This window comes from Citrus clementina, unplaced genomic scaffold, assembly GCF_000493195.1.
Source record: "Citrus clementina cultivar Clemenules unplaced genomic scaffold, Citrus_clementina_v1.0 scaffold_5, whole genome shotgun sequence".
Lineage (NCBI taxonomy): Eukaryota > Viridiplantae > Streptophyta > Magnoliopsida > Sapindales > Rutaceae > Citrus > Citrus x clementina.
In genome coordinates this window covers 33,283,652-33,306,261 of record NW_006262201.1, presented here as the reverse complement: position 1 = coordinate 33,306,261, position 22,610 = coordinate 33,283,652, and the positions used below count along the sequence as shown (strand labels likewise).

Genomic DNA, 22,610 nt, shown 5'->3' with positions numbered 1-22,610 from the left:
TTGGGCAACATTTATATATGTGGAATGCGTAAAAGAAAGCCTTTATGTTTATAATTTTATCCATTTACACATGAGCAATTATATATAAATCTTCCATACTTTAATTTCTTTTTCACGTTGGACAAATGCATTGTCCTTTCATTTTTCTAACTCCATGGATGTACTTTGAATAATAATTTCTTACTTAATTGAGCATCATTTTGAGCATATAAGTATACCATTTTTAAATTATTGTGGAAGAGTATCTTAATTGCTATCAACCTTCCACTTACACCAAGTAAGTCTCACTCAAAATTATGCTTCAAAATAAAAATTTGTGCGATATTTTTCTAATAATAAATATATATAATAAAATTTGCAATTATTTACAACATCTACTCAGCAAATAGATATTATTTAAGGGTTATTTGTTTTTTATTAGGCATTTACTTCATGAGACTACTTTTGTGGCTGATTTTTTGGTCAATTGGGCCTGCATTCATCGGGTTAATCGACATTTATTGGGTTCTCAGGATCTTCCTACAAGCTTAACTAGTATTTTTCATTTAGATATACGAGAAATTCCTCATGTAAGGTTGTACGATTGTTGATTTTTGGAGACTTTATGCTTTTCTTCCTATGCTTTGTACTTGCATTTGCTTTCGGAGGCAATGGTTTATGTTTCTCTCTATGTATTTCTTGTTTTTCTGATTTATATTATAGGTAGGGGTCCCGCCCAACCCCTCATTAAAAAGTAATAATAATAAAATTGACTAACATATACTAATTTACCATATTAAAGAGTTGTATTCAATTGAATATTATTTATATTATGATACTATATTATCTCATTTATGTGATGATATTGTACTATGTTATTTATATTTTTTGAGTTGTTATAATTTGTAAGGGTATAAATGTAAAAATATTAGTGTTCAGATTTCTTAAGTTAAAAAATAACTTAATATTTATTTTCAGTGATTTAGATAGAGAAATAAACATATAATTAGATTCAAATATTCAGTTGTATTCAACTATAACCTAACTCATTACAAAAGTCTATAGAAGTTATAACTTATTTCATAACTTTCGCATAACTCAACATTAGGCACACAATTTATGGTAATAAATGTTTATTACCACTGCAATTGTATTCATCCATTAAACAGCTTGAAACAAAACGCATATACTATGTGTAGTTAGAAAAATTCAAGACTTATGACAAATTCTTATGGAATGAGAGAGAGAGAGCATTTCTTGAATCTAACAAGAGATAACTAGTCAAGAAAAGTAGCTTGAAGACTGCTCACTCAATATATGGGACTTCATATTAACAAAATCAAAACATGATTGAAATAAGAATATAAAATTTTTAAATGTTATTGTTACATTTATAGATACATTATAATTTAAGAGTTCTAAATACATATATTTGTAGTGCACTGTAAAAAATTACCCACTAATAATTCAAAATAAATTATCGAAGAGAAATCTATTATATTTAAGACACATTGCACTTGTGAGGCTTGAACACATCTTCACGTTGAGGGCCTAACTTTTTATCATTGGACAGAAAAGCCTAATGGCCAGCTAAAAGAATGGACCTTTTAACACCCCTGGAAATTTCTTATAAACCCCATTGAGAATTATAGTTAAAATCAATATATTGTTTGAAACATGTCTTCAAGGCCCGCAAAAAATCAGAAAGTCTTCTTCTTCTCCTCTTTTTTTTAAAGGAAATAGAAAAATTGGAGCTATTCTTAAATAGAGTTTCAATCACAAATCAATATTACTCTAATCGCAAATCACTATTAAAACTAACTAAACACTAAATACTTGTTAATAAAAAATAAGTTCAACTAACCACTCAGGCAGTAGCCCGAGTGGCCAGGGCTGCTGCCCTCCAACTTAGAGGGCGGCAGTTCGAACCCCCACAAAAGCATTGTGGGGGTATTTTCTTCTTCAATTAATTTGAGTGAATGCAATCTTCTCCCTTACCCATAAGTGAGGAATAGACATCCCTCGAATATTTGTGAGGGTTAAAATCTGGGCAGAGCTCCATTAGCATTGATGTCAGTTGGTCCCAGTAATAATCTGATTTGTAAATATCAGTAATAGTCTCATATATATGAGTTGTAATCTGAGCAATAGTCTCATGTAATTAAAAAAAAAAAAATAAGTTCAACTTAAAATCTTATATTTTTAATAAAGTGGGGGGTTTTTATAAGGGTTTTTGGAGGCGAAACAAAGTGCATAAAAGAGAGGGCGAGAGTCTGGGTCACATTCGTCATTAAGAAATATTTTGAGGACATTTTCGTCCATCAATCACAGTTAGGGTTTTAGATACAGTATTTATAACTCTCCAAAGCCAGCGCCCCTCAGTCGCCGTCTCTCCTCGCGCTCGGTACTCTCTCTTTCTCTGTCTATAAAGCTGCTCCAGAAGATTATCCTTGCTGTTGCCGCTAACTCTTTACTGTTTCTGCTAACGATTTTTTATGAAACAGGTATTTGGATACTAGTATTTCCGGCCGTCAAAAGGAAGAAGAAGGAAAAAAAAGAAAAAAGAAAAAAACTCAGCCAAGATGCAGAACGAGGAGGGTCAAAACATGGATCTCTATATCCCCAGGAAGTGGTAATTACTCTGACAACGACGTCGTTTATTTACATCTAACAAGTTTTGTGAAATTTGAAAAGTGATATTCAAAATTTATTTCGGCGTTGCAGTTCCGCCACAAACAGGCTCATCACCTCCAAGGATCACGCCGCTGTCCAGATCAACATCGGGCACGTTGATGCTGATGGCATTTACACCGGCCAATTCTCCACTTTCGCTCTCTGCGGCTTCGTCCGCGCTCAGGTTCGATTCCCTTTTCTTTAATGTCTGTGTTTTCTTTTTTATTTGTTATTGGATTGTCGCTTGTGATCTCGATATGCTCGAAAAGCGAATGTTGTGTGTAGATCCCTTCCCATTGTAGTTAACAGTAGAAATTTTTTTGGAACCACTTCGGTGTTAATTGTTGTGGCAAGCTGCCAATACTTTCTGTAGATATGAGTAAAACTGCAACTGCCTTTATTATTCTGTGACCCTTGACCCTTGACCCTTGACCCGTGTTTTAAGACATGAGATATGGAATATAGGAAAGGATTTTCTGGCAAAAGAGATTTTGCTATTGGGCATTTTGTACCGTTTGAACTAATTTGCTACTCATGAATTTGGGTCTTGGGATTAATGGTTATCAGTGGTTTATAGTAAGTAGGCTTTGTGCATTGGGTGAACTATTATGGTGATTGTGAATCTGATTCTCTTGATTAACACATCATTGTGTGCTTTTTAACATTGTTGAACTTTATTGTTGATTTGGTGGTTCAAACTTTTCCAGGGTGACGGTGACAGCGCCATTGACAGGCTTTGGCAAAAGAAGAAAGTTGAGGTCCGACAACAATAATTTTCCATTAAAGCAAGTTATGTGTCTTCTCTAGCAGTTGTCTTCTTCTGCAAGGGTTGGAATGTGATTGCAACGACTCGTTTGTTCTAGTTTTACTTATGTGGACCATGTTGAAATTTACTTCTGCTTTTGGACCATGATTAGCACTTAGTTTGTTTATCTGTCGAACTTAATATATGGTCACGATTTGCTTTACAGCTATGGATGACCTCAAAAATTTTGATTTCTTCTGCCATTTGAGCTGTTGAATGATATATTCTTTTGTCCTATGCATGTTAGTTTTGGGATTCATAGAGACATATAATGCCTTTACCAATTGCAAGTAGTGTTCACTAGCATAGAAGACTAAATATTAATTCTCATATTGCCATTGGCAAAGCTGAGAAATCTATTAGTTGGCTTTAAAAATCATATGCAGTAACTCTAGTTGTCTAGAGATATGGCAGATGATTGTCAGAGGTGAATACTTCTGGAAAAGTCACTTTGCGTTTTGAAATTACTTTTAGCTTGTCTCTAGATCTCTAAACAAATATCTCACCCCCTTGGTTATGTTGTGGTATGCCAATTTCATCTTGCATTTTCTGTCATCCAATTTCTCCTTTACCACTATTTGTCATAGCTTGAAGTTACGTCATGATTTGATCCTTGTCAAAGTTTGTGCAATTCATAAAAATTTGCAGATTAAAGTAGACGTGAGGTGAGAGATAAAATATCCACTATTTATCTTAGGTGATGTAGATTTTTTAGACAACTCAAATGGGTTTACACTGATGTAATTATCAATGATGGAAATACAACATGCTTATTGGTGCATGCTGTTTGCATTGCATCAACATAATTGCTGCGATACAAATGCCACCTAATAATTTGGTACCAATTTTTATTTGATCTGGTAAGATCCAGATAAGAAATTTTCACAATTGCAATTCAATAAGACATTTGAAATTTTGATTTCTTTCTGCCATTTGCATTGCTAATGGTAGCTTGATTGCACTATGTACACCCCTTTTGTGGATCATAAAGGCACGGCATGCTTGTTCCAGATTCTCATTTTGCCATTGCTAGAGCTTTGAAAAATCTTATAGTAGCCTTGTTGATCCAGTTGTCTTACAGTGTGATGCTTTTTGTAGCCGACCATTAGAGCTGAATAATTCCTAATGGCTTCATAAGGAAAGGTTGTATTGCTCGCATGAAACTACTCTTAGCCTGTCTCTAGATCTCTATATAGCAATCTCAATCCCTGGGTGATATTTCGATTTGTGATATGCTGCTGGTGTCATCTTACGTTTTCTGTTGTTCTATTTCTGCTTCATCCTCAGTTAGCCATAAGTTTAAGCTGCATTATGACTTGAAGTTGAAGTTTGTGCAATTCACAAGGTTGGAGCTCAAGATAAAAAACACATTTGTAGATGTTTATTATTATATACAACTAATTTGCTTACATCCATATAATTATCATACTGCTGTAGGATATACTTATTGTCATCAATCTTTATTTTAGGTTTGGTTAAAGATCGAGATGAAAAATAGTTCCAAAATACAATACCACAAGGATCGCCAATTTAACCTACAATATCAAACTTCTTTTCTACAGAGAAGCTGAAGCATTAAATTTTCTTCTTTAGAAGTCTTGCAATTCTTCCATTTGCCACCCTGCGGAAAGAATCTGCCGGGGACGTGCTCATTGCCGGTTCCATAAGAGATCCTGAGGATCTCCTCCGGAGATCTTGGATAGGAAAAGGAGTTAAAAGCCCAGGGACGAGACATTGCTACCAATCTGCGATTCAGCTCCAAGCTGCGGAGGGACAAAAAGCCCTTCATCTTTAATCCCGCACATTCCTAGTCGGTTTCTTAGATTTGAAATCCGTGTTGTGAAACGCGTGCAACTGTGTAATTGTATGGCTTCACAATTTGATCAGCTCTCCCGAACAGATATTCTCTTACTATTCTGTCTTGGCCAGATTCAGGTGATAAGAGCCCTGCCGCAAGCTGCACCAAAAGTAATGTTATAATGTCAGTTTCGATGAACTAGATTTTCTTAGGTGTGAGATATGTGCCCACCCTTTTTGCTAGGTAGCCGCAAAGGAAAGGATTAGAACCAGTGTAGCCATTGAGTCCCACGTACGGCACCATCTATGAACCCACCATATAACTTAGGCTGTCGCGGTAAGGGTAGAATGGAGGATCCAGGGGGAAACCAAATGCTTCATCAATTAATTTTGCGAAAAGGATTTTGCACTCAGATCCATCAATGGCCTTTGAATCCCTCCAACACTAGTCTTCAGTGCCCCAGATCACATAGAACACGCAAAAAGGTAGTAAAATTGACATTAGTGCTTGTAACATACATAGTACCGAGTCATAATAGGTGCGGAAGGCAAGAAATTTCGCGAAGATGCACACACCTTATGGCATTGTAAAAGGGCGTGTCCGCACCTAAGCATTGCCATATAGTTGAATTATGATAATTATTTTAGTAATCACACTTTACCTGAGATGTCCAACTTCTTGGTATCCAAATTCGGTGATGATGGCTCTAGTAAGATTATCAAGATTAGCTTCTAACCCCAATTGGAGGAGGGCCACCAAAGACTTAAGTATGGAGCAACCTTGTCGAGGCCATAACCTAATCCTCCCCCCAGAAAGAGCTCTGCTTCTAAATGCTCCAAGCTTTGAGCGAATTGCAGGTTGTCCACGTCGTCTCTGCATAACGGCGGTTCGGGCAGTGGAGACGTCGGCCAGCAAGCTCTAGGGTACTTAAACTGATCAGCCAAGCAGTAGCTTATGCATATCAAAAAGCTAATTGTCAAAAGCACTTCTAATTTGGAGGTGGCCATTATTTTTTGTTGTGTATTGTACAATTATTTCCGCAGGCTCAGTGCTGAACTGCATTTTATAATGGCATATTAATAACTTTTTTAACAGCTTGTAAATATTAATTATTATCATGTGGTATTATAAAATATAATTAGTTATTGTGCTCTAGCTAATATTCGTGTTTTAAAATGTGTGAACATTTATATATGAGAATTTACATACAAATATTAAAGTATTCATCAAGCACCTTAACGATTGTTTGTGCATGATCATCTATTATGTGAGTTAGGAACTTGGCCCAATGGTTCTCCAAGCAGCTTTCTCTGATTGATCATCTTTGTTCGAATCCGATGAGAGATAGGGCCTAAAAAAAATAATTAAACTTTGATAAGGCTAGTAGAAGTCATAATCTTACATCAACTTGAAGAAAAATTTATGTGAGGCAGTCCAATAAATGCTTGACAACTGCTTCAAATTATTTATCTCTTCCTATTATGATTGATTAATTTCAAAGCTAAATATATTTGTGGCATGATACGCTCGTTTTATTTATGATTTATCTCATCAAATATGAAATGAGAGACTAAAAACATTTTAACTAAAAAAGTCATCAGATTACGGTATTAGAACTAGAATTCTAAGGTATCAAACCACATATAGTCTAAGATGATAAGCAATCCGCATAAAGTCTAAGATGAAAATCAATCCGATTTAGTTTGCTATCTTTATATTAGATGAGAAACAAGAGTCCTTGTTTTTGCAAAATTTCTCGGAAATTATTACAAGGTAAAAGAGCTATAACGTGCGTACGAATGCAGGAAACTAGCTTAATATATTAAGTCTTTCAACACTCTACTTTTTATTCTATTTTTAATCAAATTTCTACACGTGTATAAATAGTGTGATGCCTAAACCAAAATATAACAAGGCATTTCTTTCAGTATCTATTGACATTACGTTCTAACACGAATGCATATTCAAATAAACTTTTAACTAAATGATTTCTTCGTTTCAAATATTTAAGTTTATGTTTGGAATGTAAATACTTATTATGGTAGAAAGAAAATGTATAATGACTTTAGACATAATTAATAATTTGATGTGTATTCAACGTGCTACGACAAGGACTCTTCCCTTTTTGTAATGATAAATTGTGTTGTTTAGGAAATGCTTGCTTAAACTCGACAATCAATGTCGACAAAGAAATTTGAAGAAACATAAGTGTTTAATTGAGCTTATTTTGTGTAATTTTTATTTTTCGGATCCTTCAAACTCAGTATAATTATATTATAATCCACTTAAGTTGTTTTTATACTTTAGCTATCTTCCTACTATAAGAACGACAAAATCCTCCACATCTTTGGAGCTCTACGGATCCCACTGCAAATAAACGAAATATTTAGGAGATTAATTTAAAGCACACGCTATATATAAATAAATTTAACTTAAATCATATTTTAAGATGTCAATAAATAAATAAATTTAACCTAAATTATATTTTACTATAAATCAACGATCAAATTCATTTTCAATCATAAAAAGATGCTGCTTGATTTTAACGTTTTAGAAGCAAATCTCAAACAGCTTGTAAATTGTCATGCCTTAATGGAAAAATAGGCTTTGATTTGTCCAATTGCGTGAGAAGATAGTTAATTCAAAAAATAGCTTAAGCACATTGAAGTCAGATTTTTATTTACCAAACATGATCAAATTTAATTAATCAATTACAAAATGTAACTGAATTTGAATATCTATTGGTCTAACGAACAATAATATTTATATGATATGATATGATTAGTGAGAAGGTGAATTGATAAAACTAAAAGAATACCCAGATCCCGGAATCTTTTCCTCCATTTTCTAGGCAGTCAAACGAGTCTTTAATGCTTCCATTAATAAACTTCTAACATAATCAAAACGGTTTACTAGTTATGGCAACAAAAGTAGCATACATTATAATTCATTTGTCACCATTATATTTGAATTTGGCAATTGGCACATCTCCTAATGCCTTTGTCTCTTTCAAGTAAAGCTTAAAAGAAAAAAAATATAAAAAAATGAACTGGGTTCAACTTTTATGATGTTTCCAATGAGCTTTGAGATTTAAAAACAAGTTCGGAACATAATCAAGGATTTGAGGGTAAGTGGCTGCCAAGGCTCTCCTTTTTTAGTAGCTAGTGGGTAGCTAGGGTTTCATATCAACTACCCAACTTCCTTTTCAATCGGGCATGTGGCTCAATACGATTTGTCTTTAAGTTTTTATGGGGTCTATAGTCTTATTTTTATGATTACAGTCACAATCCTGTAATTGTAGGCACTAAAGAGACGTTTTATTCTGAGTCTGTTATTTAACAATGTAAATACTCCCCTCACGGCCTCACTTTCATTTTCTTTTCTTTTTTTTCCTCTTATCATTTTTATGGAACAATAGAGGTTTCATTAAAATCAAACACATGATACCCATTACATATCCGCAACATATTTTTATAGAATTTTGAGGATTAAGAAAGAAGATGTATGGTTTGGATATGAAAGGAATCAGGTTCCTGATAAAATGGAAACTGCTTCGAAGATGATCGACAAAAGAGTATGCGAATTGAATTTACATGACTTTTGTTTTTGGATAAAGATTCTCTCGCGGATTTATTTTCAACATTTTCACAACTCGTCTTACGCACATAATTTTTCTTTCTAGATCATTCTTCTTCTTGTTTTATAATTTGGCTAATTGGGTAAAAATGGACTCCTCATTGAAGAATCAGAATAAAACAATAGGGTTCCCTTTGCAATCAAGCTGCTGGGAATGTCAAAATGACCTCCTACAGTAGTGGTCAAGAGAATAAAAGCCCAAAGATAGAGCTTTTTACATATTGGAAAGTATAATTAGAGGGACTCTTTGGTGGCTTCTGGTCACTTAATTGCTCAACTTCTTATCGAAGTTGTATCAAAAGCGAAGTCCATATATTCTCCTGTCTGTCAATATTTAAGAAAGAAGAATGATACTCCATTTTAAAAAAGAAATGGCGTCACAGTTAATTTCAGTACCCATCAACTCCTAGTTTCTGCTGTTTGACTTATACACACACATACATGCACCCTATACAAAATCACAAATATATGAATTTTCTAGTACTAAAATCGGAGATTGAAAATTTTGAGTCCTGGACATCTGCACTTACAGAATGATAATCAGAGCAATATTATCAATTCTTTCGTTTCGTTATAAAATGATATTTTTATTTTATTACAAATAAATTTATTATTTTTATAAAGCGCGGATGTCTGCATAAGTGATAAATTATATTACATAGAAAAAGAACATCAAAACTTATAACACTTTGATATCGGTTTTGAATGTCAGACTAATAACATTATTGATTGATTCGTTTGCACATTACTGAAGGGATGTAAGTCAAATTATCCAAGTGGGTTTAGGGAGAAACCACTTTTGGACGAAAATGTAAAACAAGCAAGAAGTAATTAATTCTGTTTCTGACCCTCATCCTCAATTTGCATTTTTTTTTTTTCTTCATGGAATTCTTTCTTGATCCCGGTGGATAAAATTGAGAAAGAGCTCCAAAAGAAGGAAAAGGTCATGCTACATGCATTATTAATGCCACCGTACAAGCTTGCTTTCAGTATGCCAGTATGAGAGGCTCAGAAATCAGAAGCCTGAGGCTAGCCATAAACTTCTGCATTCAAAAATAAATAAACTGAAAAAGAGAGAAAGTGAAGAGATTTAAAAATAAATAAATTTATATATATATATATATATATAACGAAGATAAAGAAGACTGTCATCACACACTTCAAAGACGGTTTTAATGAAAGAATTAAAGAGACTTCTTTTCAAAAAGAAAAACCTGCCAGAGGCCAAAACCCTGCCCTCACTTCACTGTTCACAAAAGCCAGCAAAGATTTCAAGGTGTTAATTGCTGCTTTGACTCAATTCCGCAAAAAAAAGTGAAAATTTTTTTTACACAATATATTTTATACATATACATTTATTTTTTAAAAGTGATTCATAAACCAGCACCCTTACACTTTGTAAATTTATCTTTCCAGTTCACAATCTAAAGCCTTTAAAGTAGTTTAAACATGCCTCTAATTAAAAAACCCTTTACACATCAGAAAGATTAGATGAAAGGGCCAACAAGCATTTTAAGCATTACAACTAAGACAAGATCTTATTAAGCTTAAACGACGATGACACATGTCCAATTTAGTCTATATACTCTAATGGGTCACACTGATCAATTTCCCTTTAAATTTTTTGGCCACTATGCTTTTGCCACATGTATCTTAAACAACAAAAATCTTCAGGACCCACTAAAGCATCCATGCTTAATGGCCTATAAACATCTCGATGTCATTAATCACCATCCAAAAGATGCCAAAATTTCAAATCTATTTTCAACTTGAGAAAGTAAGAGAATGGCCTACTAAACAACTAAGCATTACAAGGCCAACACTACAACCATTTTTAAAACAAATTACCTTAAAAGAGTAAAAAAAAGTACTATAAAAAGCTAAAACACCACACCCAGTCATCCACTAAAGTGAAGTTCCAAGACTCCAAGGCCCCTAAAGCCTCACTTATTTTTACCCTAACTTAAGCTACAATCTTCCTTTTACTTATGTACATTACTCATTACATTACAAAATCAACCCCCATTCACTTATACAAGTAGTATAAGTTCAGTTTCCTTAAAATGTCCAAATTTCCAATGCATCACTTGCACTAACATTGATGATGATGATCGTCGTCGTCGTCACATGATTGCACATGCATTTGGGTTTTCGTCGCTAAATATCTCGAACGAATCGGAGGGCTGTGAAGAGTAGGAATCAACATCGGACGGTGGAATTTCACTCCCGGTACCCGGATGCATATACGCGTAAGAATTCGGTGTCGGTGCAGCATAATACGATGTGGTGTAGCTAGGCCTGGGGTGTGCTGTGTTGTAACTCGTAGCATACACTGGGGGTGTATAATAATGCGGTGGTGGGGCATACTGAGGATATGGATACCCATGCTGACGTGGAGGGCTATAACTTGCTGGGGACGGAAATGGGGCATGGGTAGGCCCATGAGGCCCATACATGGGTGATCCAGCACCTGCTGGTGCATCACCACCAACACCACCAAAAGGTTCACCCCCACCAATAACAACATTACTATTGCCGTTATTCCCTTTATGGCCCTTCTTTTTCTTCTTTTTCCCTCCACTGCCGCCACCGCCACCACTTTTCTCAACACCACCCTCACTCTCACTATCACCAGCTTTCTTGTCACCAACCGGCGACTGGCCACCGGCCGCGAAGGTCACAGTTTGCTTCACCTGATCAGGCTTTGACTCCTTGGCTATTTGCCCACCAACCTCATTAACTTTGATAACATGATGAACAGCACCATTGTTTTCAACATTCTTGCTAGTGCCAGCGCCGCCATTTCCATTTTCTTTGCTTTTGGAAGGTTCTTTCACTGTTTCTTTTTCTGCTGGGTTCTTGTTGCCTTCATCACTGCTTTCTTGGTCACCTTGTTGTTGTTGCTGCTGCTGCTGCTTCTCTTTGTTCTTACCTTTGCTTTGCTTTTTCTCTTTTTGCTCTGCTTTTGATTCAGGCCATAACTCAGCATGCTTCCCATTCTTTTCCAGTTTCCTGATCAAAGTTTCAGCAGCTACATCTCCTTTTACTACCACTTTGTGTTGCCTCAAATCAATTTTTGTGGTATAAACACCTGCGAAATAAATATTAGAACCAAATTAGCAAACTGGTCAAGAATTTAAAAAGCTGACATTTTGAGGGAAATGAAATCAGAATCTGGATGCATGAGAAAATTATGAACTATTAGATGCCGAGTCAAGAAGCTTGAGAAGAAAAAATGGAGGGAAAATTACCAAAAATGAACAAAACCCAGTTGAGAAAAATTGAAGCTTTGAGTTTTGAGCTGAAAGAGTACAGAACTAACGATAGAGTATAGAACTAGGTATATAACACAAAGACAAAAAGAAAAGAAAAGAAAAGATCAGTAGTAAAAACTTAATTTAAAAATTGAATATTCTAGCAACAATATGACTAAAAATTAAAGAAATTCCTCTTAAAAAAGAAAATTTCTCAAAGAAATCCGGTGGGTTCAGTGAGTATTAACACATACCATCAATGTTTGTTAGGATCTTGTGTACTTTCCTTTTGCAGCCTTCACAGTGGATGGAGACTCTCAACACCCATGTCTGAAAAAAGAGGAAACAAGTGAAAAAACAGAAGAAACACACACACACAAAAATGACACCATCAAGTTACAACGTGAACCATGCAAAGTATGATTTGGTTCAATTGTTACCTTACACTTAAGTTGTTCTTGATTTTCTCCAGCTTCTTTCTCCTTATTAGCTTCTGGTTTAGATTCAGGTTTAGTTTCAGCTTTAGCCTCTGGTGCTGCTGTTGCCATTACTACAAAGAAAAAAAGAAAAAAAAAGAAGTTTGGTGGGTTCCTGAAAGAGAGAATACGCAAAAGGCCAAAGGGGTTGTTGATAAAAAGGTTGGGAACTCAAAACCGAAGGATTCTAACTGAGAGGAATAGGGAGAAGGAAAGTGTTCAAATGCTTAAGAAGAAGCAATGAAACTGAAGGCTTAAAGTGGGAGGGGAAGAGAGAGAGGAAAAATCAAGTAGGTCCTTGGGTTTGGTGCTTGATGCTTGGTGGGGTGGGCATAGTACCTGCTTTTATGAACTGAAATTGTTTTTTAAATATAAATTTTTTAAGTCTACTTTCCTGTTATTATAATTTATAAGGGACACCTATGATTTTAGCATTTGATGCCTTTTGCGCTTAATTCCTTTTTGCTAGCTAAGATTACATGTATTTGGTTCTAATTATACCAATAGACAGCACAGTTTATTAGTATAAAAGATTTTCCTATCAAATATTGTTAATACGATTACACCTTTTTTTTCTTTTCTTTTTTTGGTTTTACAAGTCAAAATGCATCTATTAAATTAAGAGGTTTTTTTTTTTAAAGAATTAGTTAACAGAGCTTAATAAGTATAAACTAACCAACAACAATACTTCGCTGGCCTTGTAAAATATACGGAAATCTACTTGTATTTCATATTTTTGTGTAAATATAAAGAGTTATTATGGGGGCTTGAATGGTACCATCAACACTGTTGGGAGTGAGTACCAGTCTACTACTGGACAACTTGATGACTTAATACTGCTGTTGTTAAGTTGTTGTTCAGTAATTTAAGATCATGGATCAAGTAATCTAAAGAACATAATACGAAACCAACTCCTTTGTTTCGATTAAAATGACTTTCAAATTAAACATAGTTTGAGATATGAAGTTCAGTTTGTTTTGAAAATAGTTTAATAGTTTAATACCTTACACTCAATACCAATAATTAGTCAACTAACTGGCCTTTGGCCTAATAGAGTACAATGTGTTTGAACCTTTATTAAATAATTATGAGGGTTTAACAATTTTTTCTCTTACAAAATATGAGTGTCTCTTGAATATTATCAGTTTTAATCTGATGTAATATCAACAATAATAATAATATATCAATGTGATTAAAAAAAATACCAATAATACAGAAATTTATAGATTAGATGTGATTAATGTGAAAAAAAAAAGTTTAGAGCCCCTGTTTACCCCAAAAAAAATGTGAAAAAAATAAAAAATAAATTTGAAATGATTTTCAATGTGCCCGTGAGAAGTTAGGCGAACGACCAAATCCACACCAATGTGAAGTTTGTTCAAGCTTCAACCGGGAGCAGGTTTCATCAATTTTTGAGTGTGGACTTGACTCGGGAATGGTGTGTTATAATATGATTAATCCATACAATGTCTCGTAGTTATTGAACTAAATTTATTAATTAAATAATTAAATTTGGTTGAATATCTGAATGAAGTTGTTCAAAACTCATTCTAATAAAATCATCAAATGCAATTATTTTGTGATTGAATATCTGAATGAAGGATTATTAGATTTTATTTTATTTTTTGTTAACCTTGGCCAAACATTAATGATTTGCCAAAGTGGGTTTTTTTTTATGAGCTGTGGTAAGAACTTTCATTGCAAGGAAACAGAGAGAATAAAGTTATCCTTTTATTAATGGCAAAACTAGTGGTATAAATATCTGTATGCTTAAACCTTTATAAACAAATGCTCCAACAACTTAAGTCTCCTTCTCAATTAAGGGGTAGAATTTTTTTATTTTTTATTTTTTTATAAGCACTTCTTAATAGAGGGTTAGATGGATATTAATAAAGATAGCTGCTACGTTAGAGATGGTTCAATATAGAGCAGACTTCAGATTTATTGGATGCGTGTAGTTGAATTTAAAATAATTTTATCAACGGTTTTTTGTATGTTGGAGGTGCTGTAATATAGCTGAACCCAAAAAGGTAGCTGATTCTCTGAAACTGTTAATATTGCTGGGGATATTTATTCCATTTTCCCATTCTTATTCCCCTCAAATTTTCTGGGAAAGCTTGAACTAGCAACTTGAAATTTGGAATCGCTTGCAGAGACCAGACTACTACTGACTTCTTGCATTTCGTTGCTTCGATTTGTCTTATGTTGCTGAAATTTTACATCTTCTATAATTATCCTTCTTCTTCATGAATTTTCTAGATAAATATCTTCATGCACACGCACACAGACAGAGAGAAAGCGATCATATACAAAAGAAAAAATGGAAATCGATCCTCTAATCTATTCCAATCTCACTTCAATATAATTTCTGATTAACTTTAAAATAAAAATAAATAACATTACTTTTTACTGCAAGTGGAATCCACAGAACTGCAGAAGCGATCAAACCAGGCATTACATCTATCTTGTACCCACAAGATTATATTACATTTACAAAAGAATAATATAAAAAAAAATAAGGAAAAGAAAAGAAAAGAAAAGAAGAGCGCATGAAGTAAAGACAAGTTCAAAAGTTTTCTTTGTGAAAATCAAATTTGGTTGTAGTTTTCCGAGAGAAGTCTTGAGATAGCCGCCGTAATTCCCCAGTCAATCCTGGAGCTCCACAGTAAAACACCCCTGTAGCAAAAAGCAAGATCATGATGATTAGCTTAATTTGGTTTCAAAAAAGATAATCACTTTAATCATTTTAATCCTACTTCCACTCTCTGATAATCAGAAAGGGCATCAATTCCCCACTATAATTCCTCTCCTATTTTGAAATGCAAATTTCAACTCTGTATTGCTAATAGAATAATTTTCCGAAGGACCAGTAATTTAGTTATATTTTTATAATCCCATGTTTAATGCATATTAGGAATATTAAATCAAGATCAAGGAATAGGACTTACCAACTCTTTCGTCAGTGTGTTTAACAGCCACATGCTTAAACACAGTTCTCCAGTTTGGTCTAGCAAAATGGGTCTTCACCCTGGTGCCAGAAACAATATCAAGACCATTTTTAGCATGATGGATGGACTGAAGCATGGTGATTAGAGCCGATCTTGCATCTCCTTCTTCATAAACACTGGTGCAGTAATTATGGAGCTCAATCACGCCGTCTTGATCGTACTCCGCAACCTCGTTCATTACGCCCCTGAACCACTCGAACGAGCCCTGCTCGCGGGTGACCCAGTAGAAATAAGCTCGCTTGGTTGCGAAAGGCTTTTTTTTACTATTTTTCGTTGCACCGCCATCTTCTGTGATTCCTTCTTCTATTTCCTTCTGTTGCTTAATGTTATTGAGCACATCTTTAATTATGCTGATTAATGGGGTGGCTCCAATTCCGAGGCCTACGAGGAGGAGAACATCGTAATCTTTGTAGTCCTGTGCTGGAGCTCCATAGGGGCCATCAATCAAGAGTTTTGGAATCCTGTTAATTTGCAAATTACTCAGTACTTTTTAGCACAATCCTGGATACTGATAAGAGAAGCATAACAAAAACAGAAATGTAAAGTACCTAGGCCTGTTATCGGCTTGTCCGATATCTGCCCTTAATAGGCCACTTTGATCAACTGATGGAGGTTGACATACCTACAACAAGACAACAATGTTTTAACTACAAGCAAGAAATTTTAATTAAGTGATTGATCCTGGTGTGAGCGAGATTCGAATTGTCTCAAAATTTCTTGCCAGTTGAACTAACTAGTACTGGCAATTTGGTCTTGAATTTGTTTATGAGGGATTACCTTGGCGAAAATGGATTTGAGTTGAGATGTCCAGTCTCCCAAGGTACGGATATGAATGCTGAGATAATCGTCTCCAGGAGCTGAAGTAATGGAGAAAGGGTGCCTGAATGCAGCAGAGACATGCATAGTTAGCTAATTTTGCTACTGCAAATTGCATCATTGTTTTCAAAATACTATAATTAGTGTATTCATAATTCAATCCTGGAATTACCATTGAAATTGAGAAACTGCTGCACAATTTACAAATATGTACTGCCCACTAGTGTACTTGAATCCTTGAGGCTTTGACATTTGCAGAGCTAGCACGTTTCCGGGATACACTGCAACCTGAATCACAGATATGACATCGTTTAGAGTTGCCCTTTGTGCAAGATAATGAATCGTGTGATTCTTAAACTACAGGACCGCTGTTTTATTTACCTTAAGAATCCTCACTGATTTATAGCCAGACCTGAATGCTCGAATAAGGCGTTCACAAGCATATAATAACACTGGAACTGCCAAATACATCCATGTCTGTGCCAAAATGTGCAAACACAATAAAAGTTAGTACCAAAATGGAAAACTAGGTACAACACTAGCACCGGTGCGAATGTGATTGATTACAGGTTTTAGAGTAGCTTACCGTTCTCTTATACCATTTCTTGGAAAGGTAGAGAAAGTAGCCATGGATGATGAATAGCACATAGACAATAACAAACAGGTGATGTGAATACCAGAAGGCGTTGAATCCTGTGAGTTTTTTAAGGATTTTAGGGAGGTTTAGTCTGTTGCGGCGGAACCAAGGCTGAGCTAACGTGTAGGATATTGCCATCAGTACCACCATCACCACCCCGGTCCAGCCCTCGGTCCCTTTGACAAACCACCAGTAGTCATCCGGCCGGTCATCGCCAAAGAATGGCTTCATTGGCTCATACTCCTCATCCGTTGCATGCAGCAGCCTTGGAAAATCACAGGTTAAATGTGCTCCAGCATGTAGCCCAACTCCAATGGCTATCCCCACAGCAATAACCTATACAAATTTTACATGTTTTTGTGAATTTCTGAAACAGAAAACATATTTTAATTTTTTCTTTAGAAATACTTTCAAGTGGGTCATTACTCATTTTGGTACCTTGTGAAAATTGATATTGTCATCAAAAGGAACAACTCGTCCCAACTTTGTTCTGCTTCTAAGCCAAGTAATTGTATTTCTGCACACTGGGAGAAGAATTAGAGCCATGTTGAACTTAAGTGTCTCAGCTGCACCCTTAGCTGTGGTAACACAATACCCCATGACATGAAACACCGCACGATGTTTATACTGAATGAATTTCCAGGTGAAAAGACCTGCACAGATTGAAAGCCAGAGTAGCATCACCCAAATTCTCTTCCAATTGTCCTGGACAAAGTAGCTCAGGCCTCTGCAGCATTTCTTGATCGGGTTTCTGTCTTTGGTTGGCACCAATCTTTGACTGAGCATCTGGCTCAAAACGCGACTATCGGTTAGCAGGTTTGCCGATTGGCTTGGAGCTTGGAGCAGTAACATTTCCAGATTGTACAGCTGCATTGAAAAGAAATGTTAGGTTTAGATTATTAAATATAATAATAGTGCTGAATCCTCGATTAATACAGTGTGAGCAACATCGTCTATTGCGTTACTACTCTCAGATTAATAGATGATTACTGTGTTTCTTTCTTTAAAATTTTGAAGTGGGATTAAATGGAGTGACCTCAATGTAACCGAGATTGTGGGGGTCGAGCTCTTCCATGATTAGAGCTGCATATTCTTCCACACGTTCTTGGATTTTTGACAGCTTATTAGCAGATGCACTTAGAGCAATAATCTGTAAAATTATATCAAAAGATAGATGAATAATGATTTACATAATTTGCTTCAAATTAATTGTTAACAGAGACCTTTTATTTTTCTGTTAAAAGAAAATTACCTCTTTCACCTCTTCTTCAGTGATCCTCCCATCTAAATTCTTGTCCACCCTGCGTTTATTACAATTCATTTATTAAAAAAAAAAGGTATAATTTCTCAAATTACAGAACTATTTCTCCTACAGTTCTTTTTTTAATAAAAAAATAACAGTAGCTATCTCTTATTTTTAAAAATAATCAGATATACCTTTTTTTAGATATGATATTCTTTAATTATAGTAGCTCAAATATATTTCATTTAATTATAATTATCCAAAAATAAATTTACATGCCCATTCAAAAGAATTTCATTAATCATTTCACCACGACTGTCATGAATAGTATCCTTTCATTTTTTTTTTTCAAGTACCACGTTGAATTTCTTTGAACAAGTTGGAATTAAGTGACTGATCCTAGACGTGTGGAATAGCAATTCATTTGAAAGTCAACGCAGGTTTGTCAACTCTGGATTAAAAAACTATTAAAATATTTTTTTTTTTATAAAAAAAAAAAGCTAAAACCTGAAGCATCACAAGAAGCGAAGTTCCCTAACTATTATAATAATTTTTTTTGTTTTATGAATGCCTGATCTTGAAACGAGTGTCAGAACATGCAAACTGCACATGGAAGGTACCAATACTTCCGGGGTTGATTGTTTCTATGATTGATCAAAGATTAATGTTGCATGGAAGTGGGTATGAATATGATTGAAATTCTTTATTAAGTTTTTCCAAGCAATTTTGCTGAATGACATTTCACAAAAGCCCCCAATTGCTTTTGGGAAGCCCATGAACTGTTCTCATACCTTACTCGTTTCAAAAGTCCTTTTTTTTTTTCAAACGTTAAAATACGTTGAAAATTCTCATTTTAGCTATTTTAAGTTTTTACTTTTGTTTGCGTCAACAATTATTTCTAAAAGCGTGATAGTTTAGATACACAATCCGTTATAATTTTGCTATGAGTTTTAACACCGTTAATTAAATATTTTAAAATAACTGAAGTTCGTCATATGAAATGTAACACAATTACTAATTAAATCCAAAAGTGCTTACATGTCAAAGAAGGTTTCAAGCCTAGCATCAAAGCTTTGGTCTGTAATCTGTTCCCAAAATCCTCTCAACTCAGACTTGGTAATTGAAGAAGATGTTAAGCCTCTCCTACGAGCCAATGCATCAAATAATTCACTCGCAAAATCCTTTGATTCGTTCATCCCTGATCACATCAACACCAAACCCAGTTTAAAAAAGTTCTTGTTGACCATCTAGAAGTGCTTGTCAAACATTATCAAAACAACATAATCAGTTAGTTAAATGTTTACCTATGCATTGACCAAAGCTGGATTTAGGCAGCATCCCATCAACAGCCAATTCATCAAAGCGCTTTTCAACTTCGCCCCAACCTTCAGTCCCCACATTCTTGGTGATAAACTTTAGCCCTTTCAAAGCACGAGCGGCTCCCGACTTGGTGCGATCAACTTTATCAAATCGCTTTGAAGAAGCCATTCGCTTTAGCTCCTGCGAAACTTGCCTCAACCGGGCCGAAAGTGCAGAAGAAGAAGAAGGCTTCCTCTCCAATCTGCTGGCCAAAAACGCCGTCTCCGAATCACCTCCCCTGATGTTCTGGACAGAAACTGAATCATCTCGCACGTCCAGTGTGATTTCAACGTAGCACTCATCTTGGTCCTTGAACCTGGCACTCTTTCTGCTGCTGTTCTTTTTGTTCGTTGTCGTCACCAACGGACCGCTCAACGGCCCGCTGTAGCCTACTCTTGAGCTTGTTGTGCTTCCGGTTTCGGATAATGAGTCGTCTTTGTAGTCTTGAATATCCATTTATTACGTCGATCCTGTAAAGAAAAAACAAAGCTTAACATATATATACGAGCACGATTTAAACTTCAAATTACTTATAAAATCCTGACAGGTTTTACCAGTTTAACTAACTAGCACTATTAACAAACTAGAATTATAAAGAACTCTTATGTACTGAAAAAACTAAAATTAAGTACTTGGAAATGTGATAAAAAGTGCTGACGAATATTAACAAACCTTGTGACAAAAAAGTGGGAAGATTTTTTTTTTCTTTTTTCTTTTTTTCCTGAGGAAAGCAAAATGTGGGAGGCTTAATTGTGCAAGAAAGTTTTAATTGGTGTTGAAAGGAGGATTTGAAAGAGTTTATATATACGGAGGGATTGGGTGAGGAGGGACAAGTCAAAAAGGATAAGAAACCGAGGGGCGGGGTTTCGGCTGTTTCAAGTGCTTAGTCGTGGAAAGTGGTTAGGCCTGTTTATGCATATACTTTTCAATGTTTCCAATTCCATCTTGTCAATGAATCACCATTAAATTTCAACAACCCAATGTTGCTTGTCAAACGAGAAAATTATGAAAATCTTAAGCGGATAGTTACTATTGAATTTTAAAATAATTAAATTACTTATGTTACTGATCTAGCATGCAAATTGTATTTGATAAATTAATAATTATCTACGGATAGAATTTTATATTTGATTTAAGAAAACAAACCCTACCGTAGTTTTCAAAATTTTTGAAAATTTATGTGAAATAGAATACTAACAACAATTTGTCAATTTGATGTAAGAGTAAAATACTTTATCAATATTACAGTCTTAGGAACTAAATCAAAAGAGAACAAAAACAAACAATTAAGTTAGTATTTCACGCCATTAGAACAGGATTTTGGTTCAATGGAGAGCAAAATGAAGAAACTACAAACTTTATGATGCTATAATACAAAATCTGTAAATTTATAGGGGTCACAACATAAAATTAACGAAGAAATTAATTAAATTCCGATTAAAACCCTTATCTTTTCTTAATTATTATTTTTCAATATCTGTCCCTGCCTACCTGCGCCATCAATAGATTTAATTCAATTGTATATAATGAAATTTATCTTCTGAAGTAGTTGAAGAATTTGTTAATTGATGATGGCGTCTCTCGACGACATCTGGCATCACCCCACTGGAAATCTGTAATCCTCAAGATAAAACGTTTTAATATTTAGTATTTAATCAATTTATTTTTTTTTTGACTATTTGCGAAACACAATTGACTTCTCCCTCAACTTCATCACAGCTATCAATTACATTTTAAAGAGTCCTTTCAGATGTCTCAAGCACACACGTCAAGGAGAAAAAAAAAACATTCTATAACCCATTCATTTTTTTTTTTTCCACACACATCATGCGTATTGATGATTGGTTATTGTAAGATTGTTAGATAACAATATAAGAATGTTGTTAAAAGTAATTAATAATTACTAATCATACTCCATCATAATTTCAATCTCCCTAGATATGGAGAGCCCCTCGGCTCGCCTTTAATTTCCTAACTTGATTGGTGCACTTGTTAAATCCATATATTGTTAGTCAAAAACTATTCTGAACGTGAATCTTTTACTTTCTGAATTTCTGTGACGTTATTTTCAGAGGGTTTTGGCTTATATGCATCCGTGAGAATTCCACTAAGAAAGTTGAGAGACAATTGATGGTTTAGTCTTTGAATCTCTGTAATACACGAAACGCTGATGAATATGACCTTATTCTCATCATGCATGTAACCTGACAACGAGCCACAAAATTTGGACCCAGCCGGCCAATTATTTTTTTAAAGTCAAAACATAAGTTCAACATCCTAATTGGGTTTTAATTGATTAATCTTTTTCGTACCCATTAACTATTACTCACAATTACGCATTAGAACATTGACACTTTTTACTTTTAATAAATATTACGAATTCATCCTTTCTAATCAGCGTTATCAATGAGATTTTCAATTTTAAATACTCACGTCTATACAGTCAATATTACAGTTTTATTTTGAAAAGCTACACGATTGCATCATATCGCACCTTATTTGGAGACAAATTAATTCCAATTTTATTGCTAAATCTCAAGATTAGTATGCGTTCAACCGTCCATCCGTGCAACACATGCTTATACATGTATATATCTGCTCGTATTGACTGTAATTTTCTTTTGGCACGTCGGTTCCAACTTCATTAACCCGTTTCTTCTTATAATATATGTCCATTCATGCAATGTAATCCTGATGCTATATACACGTAATTTTTTTTTTATAATTAGGAGCACCTCCTTGTCAACTTTATAATTAATTTAAGGGTGCGTTTGGGATTGAGGTACTGTAATTTTTAAGATACAGTTACTGTAGAAAAAAAAAACTGTAACTATGAAACAAAAATTAGTAATATATAGTAAATGTAAATTTTAAATAATAATTTTGATAAAATTATTAAAGATATAATATATTTTTTATTATACAA

The 22,610-nt window shown here is 34.6% G+C and overlaps 3 protein-coding genes across 4 annotated transcripts; 1 reads left to right on the top strand and 2 right to left on the bottom strand.

Moving 5' to 3' along the window:
- Positions 1–2,297: 2,297 nt before the first annotated feature.
- LOC18041187 (40S ribosomal protein S21-2) lies at positions 2,298–3,652 on the top strand. The gene is made up of 4 exons (XM_006433343.2): positions 2,298–2,383; positions 2,484–2,611; positions 2,704–2,836; positions 3,360–3,652. Exons 2-4 carry the CDS (start codon positions 2,562–2,564, stop codon positions 3,423–3,425), a joined length of 249 nt encoding a protein of 82 aa, XP_006433406.1. The 5' UTR covers positions 2,298–2,383; positions 2,484–2,561; the 3' UTR covers positions 3,426–3,652.
- Positions 3,653–10,637: 6,985 nt separating this feature from the next.
- On the bottom strand, positions 10,638–12,936 carry LOC18041920 (heavy metal-associated isoprenylated plant protein 36). Of its 2 annotated transcripts, none has more exons than XM_006433341.2 (3): positions 12,586–12,936; positions 12,400–12,475; positions 10,638–11,982 (listed from the first exon to the last, which is right to left on the bottom strand). In XM_006433341.2, exons 1-3 carry the CDS (start codon positions 12,691–12,693, stop codon positions 11,015–11,017), a joined length of 1,152 nt encoding a protein of 383 aa, XP_006433404.1. In that variant the 5' UTR covers positions 12,694–12,936; the 3' UTR covers positions 10,638–11,014. The 2 variants fall into 2 exon arrangements, with proteins under 2 accessions (XP_006433404.1, XP_024040251.1); XM_024184483.1 differs by lacking the exon at positions 12,586–12,936 and adding an exon at positions 12,143–12,227 and having other exon boundaries at positions 12,400–12,453.
- A 2,067-nt stretch (positions 12,937–15,003) lies between these two features.
- Positions 15,004–20,446, bottom strand: LOC18041919 (respiratory burst oxidase homolog protein B). The gene is made up of 13 exons (XM_006433340.2): positions 20,357–20,446; positions 19,630–20,154; positions 19,364–19,523; positions 18,335–18,383; positions 18,119–18,232; positions 17,521–17,949; positions 17,032–17,418; positions 16,827–16,922; positions 16,618–16,733; positions 16,407–16,509; positions 16,178–16,251; positions 15,570–16,090; positions 15,004–15,297 (listed from the first exon to the last, which is right to left on the bottom strand). The coding sequence occupies exons 2-13, from the start codon at positions 20,138–20,140 to the stop codon at positions 15,188–15,190; spliced, it is 2,670 nt and encodes an 889-aa protein (XP_006433403.1). The 5' UTR covers positions 20,141–20,154; positions 20,357–20,446; the 3' UTR covers positions 15,004–15,187.
- Positions 20,447–22,610: the final 2,164 nt, after the last annotated feature.